The 12088-nt window shown below is 43.5% G+C and overlaps 1 protein-coding gene across 1 annotated transcript in view; it reads left to right on the forward strand.

Annotated features, from left to right (window-relative positions):
* The window catches only part of LOC140370929 (uncharacterized), a 216487-nt gene that overhangs the window by 158561 nt on the left and 45838 nt on the right, over positions 1 to 12088 (forward strand). Inside the window, exons 61-66 of the mRNA XM_072458217.1 lie at positions 1883 to 5494; positions 5909 to 6040; positions 6540 to 6701; positions 7026 to 7267; positions 7649 to 9701; positions 11356 to 11690. Coding sequence (XP_072314318.1) covers positions 1883 to 5494; positions 5909 to 6040; positions 6540 to 6701; positions 7026 to 7267; positions 7649 to 9701; positions 11356 to 11690 — 6536 coding nt within the window. The remainder of the gene's footprint in view (positions 1 to 1882; positions 5495 to 5908; positions 6041 to 6539; positions 6702 to 7025; positions 7268 to 7648; positions 9702 to 11355; positions 11691 to 12088) is intronic.

The raw sequence follows: 12088 nt of genomic DNA on the forward strand, positions 1-12088 counted from the left end.
AAGTAAGGATAAGGATTTTGGGGAAGAGGAAGCTCCTTCCGACTTCCAAGAGGTAAAACCTGATTCTGCTGAATCAGAAACTGTAATAACAGCAACAGAGGAAACGTTGGTTCCCGCTGAAGTGCAAGAACTCAAATTAGTGATTTGTGGAGTTGAACAAACTCAAACTCAGTCAGAATGTGAAACTGTCCCTGTGCCACAAGAGCAGGCCCTACCAACTGAAGAAGACAGAGACACTCCTCAGGAATTGCTCAAAGAAAAGGTTCAGATTGAGCCTCAGGAGCCAAAATTGTTGGTTCAACCAACGGAATCGCAGGAAGAAATTGCAATTGATAATGATCTAAAATTGGAAAAAGACATTGACACAACTGTCCAAATTGAGCCACAAGAGTTGATGTTGGAGGTGTCTGAGAAAATGGAAACTCAAACTCTGCCAGAAGATTTGGTAATTACCCTATTGGAAAAAACTGCGGTCTTGGAAGGTGCTGAAACTAAACAACCACTGGCTCCACCAGTCATGCATGAGTTACCTTCAGAAGAGGGTCAAACACAGATCCCTGAGACAGTGAGTGAGACTGAAGTCTCCAAAACCAAGCAAAAGAAAAAAACAAGAAAACCTAGAAAGACAAATAAGGATCATGGGGAAGAGGAAGCTCCTTCCGACTTCAAAGAGGTAAAACCTGATTCTGCTGAATCAGAAACTGTAATAACAGCAACAGAGGAAATGTTGGTTCCCGCTGAAGTGCAAGACCTAAAATTTGTCATTCGTGAAGTTAGACAAACTCAAACTCAGCCAGAAAGTGAAACTGTCCCCGTGCCACAAGAGCAGGTCCTACCAACTGAAGAAGATAAAGACACTCCTCTGGAAATGCTCAAAGAAAAGGTTCAGATTGAGCCTCAGGAGCTTAATTTGGTGGTGTGTGAAATTTTACCAACACAATCTCAGCTAGAAATTGCAACTGTTAGTGATGTCCCATCTGTAATAGACATTGTCTCCCCTCATTCTCAGTCCCAGGATTTAGAGTTGCCTGAAACTAAGACTATTTCTGATGTGATGGTTCCTATAGCTCATGATTTATCACCTTCAGAGGGTACAAAGCAGACCACTGACGCAACGAGTGAAATCTCAGTTTCAAAAGTCAAAACAGGTTATAAGGCCATAAAAGTTAAGCCACAGCCATTATTTATTGATCTCATGAATGACACTGTTGAAGAAATTACAAAAGGCGTGAAAGCTATTTTTGCTTCTAATTATCCCAAAACAGAAGTACTTTCTTCTGAGGACTCTCTTGACCAAACAACAGATAAGAATATTGAGTTGGGTGATTCACAGCCAGTTATTTCAAAGAAAGATGAAATATTTGTTCAGACCGACATGTATGATTTAACAATTGGTCAGACCCCAAAAGCCACAGACGGCTCAAATATTAGTGAACAAAAGGTTTCAGAAGTTACACAAGATTCACCAACAGAAGGCATGGACCTTGATTGTGTGGAATTGCATGACGATTTGCATGTTTTTCAATCTGAATCTAACACCGCCGAACCACAACAACACCAAGCACAATTTACCACAATGCTAGATATGGGCACAACATCACAGAATGAGTTTCTGTTAGAGGTTTCATATGATAAGTGTAATGTGCAAGAGACTCGTGTTGAATTGCAGGCTGATAAAACCGATGAAATTCAACAACAGGAGTCAATTAGGGAAAAGCACGTAGTGAAAATGGATACAAAGATTGAGAAATTGCATGTAGATTTGCATGATGGAGACAATCAGTTGAAACCTGGAGAAGAGACGCAAGATATTGGCAATGCAAGCCAGGTGGGTGAGCTGCAAGATTCAAAAGTGACCGAAGACATGCTTTCTGACTTACAGGTTGAAGCAAGCAAGAAATTCGACACACTACAAGTCTCAAAAAATCCTCATGAACAATCCAGTAATGGTGATGATTTTAGAATTTTATCAAGTGATGTACAACAACAGTTTGAAGACACAGTTGGTTTAACTGGTCGGCTGGTTAGTGATGTGGCCCAAGATCTATCAGAAGAGATGGAGATAAAACTACCCGATCAAGTCCTTATGGCCCAAGACCTACCAGAAGATACGGGTAAAAGACTACCTGAAGAACACCCACAAGAAGCCTTTTTGGAAGAGGAGACCAAGAAAGAAAAACAACGTGAAATTTGTGAAGAAAGGATCCAAGATGATCCAACAACTAACAAAGATCTAGAAGCTAACCACCAAGAAAGGTTAATTGAAGTTCCTCAAGACATCACTGCTGCATTAAATAAATCTGATATTTCTCTGCTTGAGATAGACACTGAAATTGAAGAAACTATTACCGTCACAACTGAACATCTTCAGAGACTTGGAATGGACCAAACCAGTCCAGATAGAAGATTATCTGGGGAGATCACGACGGTGGAAGTCCGAGAGCCCACATCTTTAGTTTTTGCAATGAAACCTCATGAACTCGCCGCAACATTTTCACAAATTAGTTTAGCTGAAATTGACACTATGGAGCCAGGGGAGACGGAAATTAGGGTAAAACTTCTCAGAACAACTAAAGAGAAAGAAGAAGCGGAAGAAGAGATGGGCACGGACGAGAAAAGGGCGTCAGTTTGCTATCTACAAGTGGACATACCCAAAAGCCAAGCAGAGAATGAAAATGTGTTTGTCACAATTGTCAAAGAACCAGAGATTGACATCGAAACAAGCATTCAAAGCACACATGGAGATACATTGAGTGAGGTTGCCGTCAAGACAATCAAAATTGAAGTGCAAAGTGGTAGGCCTGAAATCCAAGAAGGGGGCCAAAATGAGGCTGTTATTTTGTTAGCAGAAGAACCATACAAAGTTAAGACTGAAGTTGTTGAAATTAGTTTATATGAACAAAAGCCAGAGGAAACACGAAAGGAACCTGAAGTGCGGGTGATTACAACAACGACCGAGACAAGAGTGGAAGAAAATGTGATGGAAATTGAACCAAATATAGACTTAGAGAATATTGGAGTTGATGAATTGATCTCAACGGAACTGGCCAAGATGGCACAAGTCAAGGAAATGAGTGTTTTGGATTCAACAGAAATGGAACCAGACGCTCTCTGTGACCAGGAGATCCCATCACACCAAGTAACAACTCAAGAAGATGAAATTGCAATTAAAATGGACTCTGCATCTGTAGAATCAGTCCGTTCTGGCGATACAGAGAAACCAGACAGTAACATCAGCATTCAAGAAGAGTCTGGCAAAAAAGAGACAATTTATTCAGAAGTAGTTGAGAAAACAGATGTACAAGAGAAGCCAGAACAAGCCGACATCTGTATAGAACAGACACCTGTCATGGTTCAAGAAATCCAACCAGAAAAAACATTCATCGAGCTGATGAAAGAAGCAGCTAAAGAAATTACAAGAGGTGTGGAAGTCATTGTTACAGGTGTCGCTCCCAAAACTCAAACATCTGTGAAGGATGAATTGGATAATGAACAAATGACCATAAAAACATCATCAACGAAAGAGGTTGTCCATGTGAAAGGTGACGAGGATACTGGATCACTTCAAGATGAAAAGGAGCAAGGCGTTAAACAAAAAGACATAAAACCTAAAGACAAACTTAAAGAATTGAGCAATTTAAAACAAGATCAAGAAATAATAGAAGACCCACAGACATTTCAACCCAGTGACATGCAAGAGCAAGGAATGAAAGCGACATCCGAAAAATCTTTTGTGGTCACAATGAAAGCAGCTGCTCAAGAACTCCAAAGGGAACATGCTGAAATTGAACAACCCAAAATGGCAACACAGGACAAGTTGCAAGAAACAAAGCAGGAAACATTAATATCCGATGTAGATAAGCGTCCAATAGATTTAATGTTGGACATGTGTGAAGAAGAAGATCTCGTCAAAGAGGTTCCTGAAATTTCACCGAGACGCATCAAAAGACGCGAGAGTTTAGGTTTAATTGAAGATCCAGGAGTCAGTCCAACTGAAGTTGTCCAAACCTTTACAGATATTCTGACCACAACACTGCTTCAACCTACTCAAAAAATTGAATCCTCAAAAGTCATACCATCCAAGTCAAAGACGACAATATTCGAAACAGCTGTGAAAAAGGAGAAAGTGACTGTTTTACAACGCAGGGCATTGGTTGACGACTTTGGTTTGGAAAGACTTGAGGGGGACGCAGAACCACAAATTGAAGATGGAAAGGAACAAGAAGCTGAGCCAGCTAAAGCATTACCATCTATAGTAGTTGATGCTGTTAATAAAATGGTTCAAACAATTATGACGGAAGCTTTACCTTTGCAGGATGCTGTTGAAACTATACATTCCCCCAAAGAGCAAAGCACTGACAAAACTGAAGATCAAGTTCAATTAGAAAGTGTGCCACTAGCCAAACAAGAAGCAGAAGTAGTAAAAGTGTGTACTTTGATGAAAGAAGCAACAGCAAGTGAACCTGTCCAAATTTCTGCTGAACCTAACATGATGGATTTAAGGAAGAATTTACCATTAAATGCTCTTAAACTTATTGAGACAACTATTACTACTGAACCGCAAGACCACGAAGCGAGGCAAGACATTGTCCAATCTTCTCTTGCTGTTATGGCCACTACAGAGCAAAAGGAGAAAAGAACTAAAACAGAAACAGATGCGTTGACCACTACAGAGCCACAAGACTTTACTCCAACAAAATCAGTTACATCTAAGGCAGTTGAAACCATTATTTCACCCAATATTGAACAATCTAGAACTCTAAACTTAGACCAGGAACCTACTCTCGATATTTTCACCAGTGCAGATACTGAATCAAGAGAAGTACCATCAGATGTGCTGGACGCAGCTCAATCTGAAATGCTAGATATTGTTGTCAAAAAGCATGAAGACAGCAATGAACCTAAAATGGCCCCCGAACCTAAGGCGCTTGTTGACAAAACAGTCTTGACAGATGAACTTTATAGTCCAGAGACAACAGAAGAGCCACACGACTCTGAATTGACAATATTGCTAACATCTGAACCACCTGCAAATGAACAAACTCAACTGAGATTTGAGGTGGTGGAAATTCTAATGGAATCCTCAAAGACGCAAATAGCTGACGGAGCTAGTGATTTGGAAAAGTCTGACGACCAAATTGAAGAGGTCGAAATCCACGTAAAAGATTGCCTCCAACAACCAAACGTGCAATCAGAAAGTTCCTCTTCCATGCAAGTCCAAGACGACACATTGACTTCAAGTGGAGCTCAAGAAACTACTGAAGCTATTCCTTTGGAAAGTGAACCTCAACTTGACCAACAGCAAACAATCATTGAGTTTAAGATGCCAGAGGAAGCTATTCAAGAACCATCTCGAGAAGCTGGTACCGAAAAAGCCTCCAAACTAAGTACCGATGTCCAATTTGAGCAAGAGAAACAAGAACCAGATCCAGAAAGTACCTCTAGAACAACCGCTGCTGCTGAAAAGCCACTTCAAACAGTGGAAACACCCCAGGTAAATTTAGCAATAGAACTTCTCAACCAATGTAGATTTGTAGAATATTTCGTTAATTATAAATCACCAAATGATCTTTCACATATTCAAACCACCACTCCACTAAGGCCTTATGACTAAAACCCCTTATGTCACACTCCTAGCTCTCTTCATGTTCACCAATCATTCACATTTTCATTCACATCACTATCTCACCGCTAACCTCGGGGTCTGCACGGGTTTGTATAGTGTGTCACAGAGCATGTTCCATGTTAACGCTGCAGGTAGTTTCCCGCGTCACATTTGATTGACACTTTGAAGTCTTTTTAACCCATTTTTAACAGCATTAGCGTAACCAGTTTATAATGTGTAACCGTGTCGTGCTTAACTCATCCTAACTCCTTAACTTCATCAATCCTAATACATTCTTTTCAGGAAACTTTAGCTGAAACCGTCGAAGTGGTCGAGGAGGAATTTTGGGAGGAGCCAAAAGACTCTGTCACGAGGAGCATCTTCTCAGAGATACGCCTCCTCGCTCAGTCTGGACCGAGCTGCCAACTTCTGAAGGTACGAAAGACATGGACGACCTGCGCACATCATTTTGTTTTAGGGCTTTTTTACCAATTCATACAATTTTACAATTGGTAACAGTGGTCCAGTGGGTTAAGCACTTGCCCATCAACTGCAGGATCGATGGTTCAAGTGTTACAATTTTACTGGTGCTTCCAGATTACAGCCTGTGGCGATGTCATACCCCCATGGGCCAATTTTCAGTTTGTTACTAAGAAAAGCTCTCATTTAGCATTTTTAACCCTTAATTTGAATTGGTGAAAAGGCCCTTGATCCTTTTTTATTTAAATCTGTATATATAACAAAAGTGTATATATTTTTGCCCTCCGTTATTAAATGCTATAGGTCTTGAAGAATGTTGTAATCTGAAACTTCCCATGTTAAAAAATCATCACGTGTCTTTCGTTCCTCCCTCTCTACAACATTTAGCTGTTTAATAAATGTATAATAACATGAACTAAGCCATGATAATCTTATGTGTCGTATTATAATTCAGGTGAAGCCAGTGGAGGAGACCCCAGACACTCAGTTCACCTCCACCAGACCGGCTCAAGAGCAGGACCGAGTGAACCAGCTCCTCTGCCAAGTCCTGGTCTGCAAAAACCAACGTGCGACGCTCAGTCCGACCGACGTGGAGCGGCAACTCAAAGAGGCTCAGGTGACTATGGCTTGTTTGTCAGTAAACTGTCCAAACGTTGATCAATATTGTTGTGTGGAGGCCTTAGAAGTACTGAAGAAAACAATGATTGGTATCTTATCGGCCAACGAAACGGTCGTTGGTCAGTCATAGAGAAGCAGGTTAACCAACGTTCATGGGAAATAAGCCAATGGTGACGTGTCCCAGAGCATCTCCTGTCCTCAGACCCTCTCATTGCAGCTACAGCGTGTCGTTTCTGTGCTTTACGACGCTCTTGCAAACCGTGTCGCACAAAGCACAAAAGCGGACGATTGAAATTACGTGCGACGTCTGTGTTTGATGCAGGCGTGCAGGGAGGCGGCCCTGGCCCAGGTTTCCCTCCTCTCCGAGCAGAGACGAGGAGGAGAGGTGAGCTCCCAGGCCTCAGAGCTGGTGGAGGACCAGTGGAGATGCTCGGTCCAGGACTTGGACGCGGCGATCCAGAGGAAAGAGGCGGAGCTCGAGCTGGTCACCGACTACGGCAAACAACTGGAGGAGGCCAACGTCGGTCTGGAGGAGGTGAAGAGGGAGCTGGACACGGCGACAGAGTGAGTATATGACTGAAAAGGATTAAATATATATGTCTTCTAACAGTTTTAGGTCAATCTGTATGTTTTGCTCTGTAAAATATTGCTATAAAAAGGTTTTGATCAAATGACAGTCAGACAAATTAATCTTGCTTATTACTGAAATACACACAATGCACAATGAATATTTTTCAATTTAACAAAATCTATTGCAGTTTATAATGAAGTTTTTTTTTTCTTAATATGAATAAATATCTGCAATCAATTTCAGTTTTTGATCTTCCTCCACTTTTTTTTATTGCATAGTGCATATATTGTGGCTTTATGACATGCATAAAGTAAAATTAATTATATTGGTGAATCTATAGAATGTCATATATTTTTCCACGATTTGTTTTCCAGGTCGGCAGGTGCGAGTTGCTCCGAAGAGGCAGAACGTCTCGGCGTTTTACAAAGGACTTTGGAGAAAAGACGAGTCATCATCGTCCAACTGATCGTAATCTACAGAAAACTATACATTATTTTCACCAAATCAGAGAAGGCTGCTGCTCAAAACAACCTTAGAAATCTCCAAAACCAGTGGAGACTCGTCGAGAAAATGGTCGAAAGATCGCTGTACAACAGGAATGCCATTTCCCTTGAGACGGACAACTTCAAGACGCAGGCGACCAACTTGACACGGCAGCTTGAAGATATCGCAGAAGAGCTCGATGGGATAAAAAGCGAGGACTGGAATTGTAACGAAGCGCAAAAGCTGATGATGTTGAACGCTGATCTTAGTGCCGCCGATCAAAAGTGTTCCTGTTTGAAACATCTCGCAGAAGAACTCCTCCCGAACTTACGATGTGAAAGGGACACTAAAGAACTTCAACAAGGCCTCCAGGGAGTTGAAAACAAACTCAGACAAACCAAGGATGAATTACGTTCCAAAACCCAAATTAACAGTAATCCGATTATGGAGAAGATCCTTGCCGTGATGACTGATGCGTTTGCCTGGGCCAAAAAGACCGAAACGGACATCGAAGGAAGGGAAAAGAGGGTGTCTCTGCTCCCTGAAAAGGTCCACCACCAACTTAGAGATCTGAAGAAGCTACAATCTGAAGTAACGACCAAACAAGGCCAACTGGAGGCGCTAGTGGAGGAAGTCTATGAGCTTTTGCCGCAGTTGCACGAAGATGAAGAGGTTCCGATGATCACGGCATCTCTGAAATCTCTGGAAGAACTGTCCAAGTTGACGGCAGAGAAGTTGGTAAACGCTATACGGCGAACCGAGTCAGGATTGCAAACGAGGGAGAAGTTGTCTCAGCAAATTGCAGATCTGGATGCGTGGATTGTGTCCCATTTCGACAAAGAATCCGTCAGTTGTCCTGAATCGGAAACGAGCTCGCCAGATTTGGAAGGGCGGGTGAGAAAAATCAAGGACACGCATGACAAAGCAGAAAAACAAGCCGCAATTTGCGAAGCGCTCTTGGCAAAGTCGAAAGAAATTGCGCCGGAACTTAGCGTCGCAGAGAATTGCCAGCTTTTCAACAGGCTCACAAACATCCAAGACGACCTCCAAGACATCATGGAAAAGGAAAAAGCCGACAAGCAAGAGGTAGAGGAATGTATTCGAGTGGTAGAATCGAGCAAGAAAAAGTTGATTCCGATTGAAAAGAGTTTAAGGCACATGCTCGTAGATTTGAACCGACCGAAATTCCCGATAACGAGCAAGTCCCTCTTAGCCTTGCAGCCTTTGAAGAACACCCTTTCGGAACATAAATCGCAAGTTGAGGTGTTGGAGCAATGGATACCTCAAGTAAAGACCAGAGAGCTCCAAGGTTTAATCACCGATCTCGAAAACAAAATGTCCGCCATGGAACCCAAAGCGACCGACCACGAGATGTACCTGAATTTGAGGAAGTTCCAGGAGGAGTTGAAGGAGAGCATGAAGACCCAAGCTCGACAGGCCAAAGACGAAGCGGAGGTTGCGGAAAAATACAAGCGATGCCAATGTCTGCTGGTGCAATTCCCGGCGATAAACGTGCTCTGCCGAGACGTTAGGTCCAAATTGGAAGAGATTTCGCCGGAGCTTTACCCATCGCAGTTGAGTGGGGAACAACTACGACTGAAACAGACGGAGGAAACTCTAAATACAATGGAAACGTCCCTAGACAATACTGTGACCATTATTGAAGACAGTGTGCTGAGAAAACTGGACTTTGGAACGGAAACCAAAGCGTCCACAGCCTTTTTGAAGAACACGCAAAAGGAGCTAAACAGAATTGAGGCCGTGAAGCTGAATAAAGCAGACTTGGATGAGGAGTATTGGAGGATTCTAACCCTGAGGAAGACATTGGAGCTGAGACTGAGGGCCTGGGAAGTGCTCCGACTGAAGGGGGAGAGGAAGGAACCAGGAGCAGAGGAGGTGGTGGAGCTGAAGAAGAAGGTTCTGCAAGAGTGTGACGCACAGCTGGTAAGTCACATGACATGACTCTACCTCCTATAGACCTGGTTTAGCTCTGGTTTAGACCTCCTATAGACCTGGTTTACCTCTGGTGTAGACCTCCTATAGACCTGGTTTAGCTCTGGTTTAGTCCTCCTATAGACATGGTTTAGCTCTGGTGAAGACCTTCTATAGACGAGGTTTAGTCGTCCTACAGACCTGGTTTAGCTCTGGTGTAGTTCTCCTATAGACCTGGTTTAGCTCTGGTGTAGTCCTCCTAATGACCTGGTTTAGCTCTGGTTTAGACCTCCTATAGACCTGGTTTAGCTCTGGTTTAGTCCTCTTACAGAGCTGGTTTAGCTCTGGTTTAGACCTCCTATAGACCTGGTTTAGCTCTGGTGTATACCTCCTATAGACCCGGTTTAGCTCTGGTTTGGACCTCCTATAGACCTGGTTTAGCTCTGGTGAAGTCCTCCTAATGACCTGTTTAGCTCTGGTTTAGACCTCCTATAGACCTGGTTTAGCTCTGGTGTAGACCTCCTATAGACCTGGTTTAGCTCTGGTTTAGACCTCCTATAGACCTGGTTTAGCTCTGGTGAAGACCTTCTATAGACCAGGTTTAGTCGTCCTATAGACCTGGTTTAGCTCTGATGTATCCCTCCTACAGACCTGGTTTAGCTCTGGTGTAGTTCTCCTAATGACCTGGTTTAGCTCTGGTTTAGACCTCCTATAGACCTGGTTTAGCTCTGGTGTAGTCCTCCTAATGACCTGGTTTAGCTCTGGTGTAGTTCTCCTAATGACCTGGTTTAGCTCTGGTTTAGACCTCCTATAGACCTGGTTTAGCTCTGGTGTAGTCCTCCTAATGACCTGGTTTAGCTCTGGTTTAGACCTCCTATAGACCTGGTTTAGCTCTGGTTTAGACCTCCTATAGACCTGGTTTAGCTCTGGTTTAGACCTCCTATAGACCTGGTTTAGCTCTGGTTTAGACCTCCTATAGACCTGGTTTAGCTCTGGTGTAGACCTCCTATAGACCTGGTTTAGCTCTGGTTTAGACCTCCTATAGACCTGGTTTAGCTCTGGTTTAGTCCTCCTATAGACCTGGTTTAGCTCTGGTGTATCCCTCCTACAGACCTGGTTTAGCTCTGGTGGAGTTCTCCTATAGACCTGGTTTAGCTCTGGTGTAGTCCTCCTATAGACCTGGTTTAGCTCTGGTGTAGTCCTCCTAATGACCTGGTTTAGCTCTGGTGTAGTCCTCCTATATACCTGGTTTAGCTCTGGTGTAGTCCTCCTAATGACCTGGTTTAGCTCTGGTGTAGTCCTCCTATATACCTGGTTTAGCTCTGGTGTAGTCCTCCTAATGACCTGGTTTAGCTCTGGTTTAGACCTCCTATAGACCTGGTTTAGCTCTGGTTTAGACCTCCTATAGACCTGGTTTAGCTCTGGTGTAGACCTCCTATAGACCTGGTTTAGCTCTGGTTTAGTCCTCTTACAGAGCTGGTTTAGCTCTGGTTTAGTCCTCTTACAGAGCTGGTTTAGCTCTGGTTTAGTCCTCCTACAGACCTGTTGGCACTCGGGAGGCCATTGGTATTCGGTGTGAACATTTGGAGAGCTGTGCCATGATTTCTTGACAACATTTAACATCTCTGCTAATGCTAACGCTAACGCTAATCTCCATCCGTTTCAGGAGAGCATCACTGAAGCCAGACGCTCTTTCAGAACCTACTCAGTCACCGTGCGAAGAGTCATCCTCCTCTTCCTCCACATCCAAGTGCGACTGCGCTACACCTTCGGCCCCCGCGGACTCTGCTCCGAGCGAAGCGTCCAGATCCGCAGGGCTTTGGAGTCTCTGGACCAGGACTTCCAGAAGCTCCTGGACCAGCTCCAGACCCGCTTCGTCCCGAACCGTGTCCTGTCCGAGTCGGCCGTGACCGAGCTGCAGGAGAAGACCCTGAGCCAGCTGCTGGTCATGGTGGCCACGGTGAAGGCCAAGGGGCAGGTGGAGCTGGACAAACTCGACAGGTGAGGGATCTGAGACCGACAGGAGCAAGCACATGGAACGAGAGATGAAAGTGCTTCACTCTGGGTTTTACGTGAGTTACAAAGTCCCAGTCAAAGAGAAGGCTTCCTGTTTATCTGGTAGAATATTATTTAGAAGAAGTCCACATTCGTTCACTGTCTTCGTCAGGTCAAACCATGCAGCTGTACAGATTTAATTGGTCGTTAAAACAAATTTAAAACCTCAACATCGTTTCCGTTCTAATAACTGATAACACTCTTGCACATATATTGCTAAATTGACATTTTGACCATGTTCTGACTCTGTTCCTTCACTTTGTTTGTGTCATGGATCCTGTTCATAAGATTGTCTTCTCTGCTTCTCTGAGCCTCACAAAAACACGTTTACAGTTTCAGTTTCT

This window comes from Eucyclogobius newberryi, unplaced genomic scaffold (assembly GCF_026437365.1).
Source record: "Eucyclogobius newberryi isolate DKJ021-1_F unplaced genomic scaffold, fEucNew1.0.hap1 SCAF_21, whole genome shotgun sequence".
Classification (NCBI taxonomy): Eukaryota; Metazoa; Chordata; class Actinopteri; order Gobiiformes; family Gobiidae; genus Eucyclogobius; species Eucyclogobius newberryi.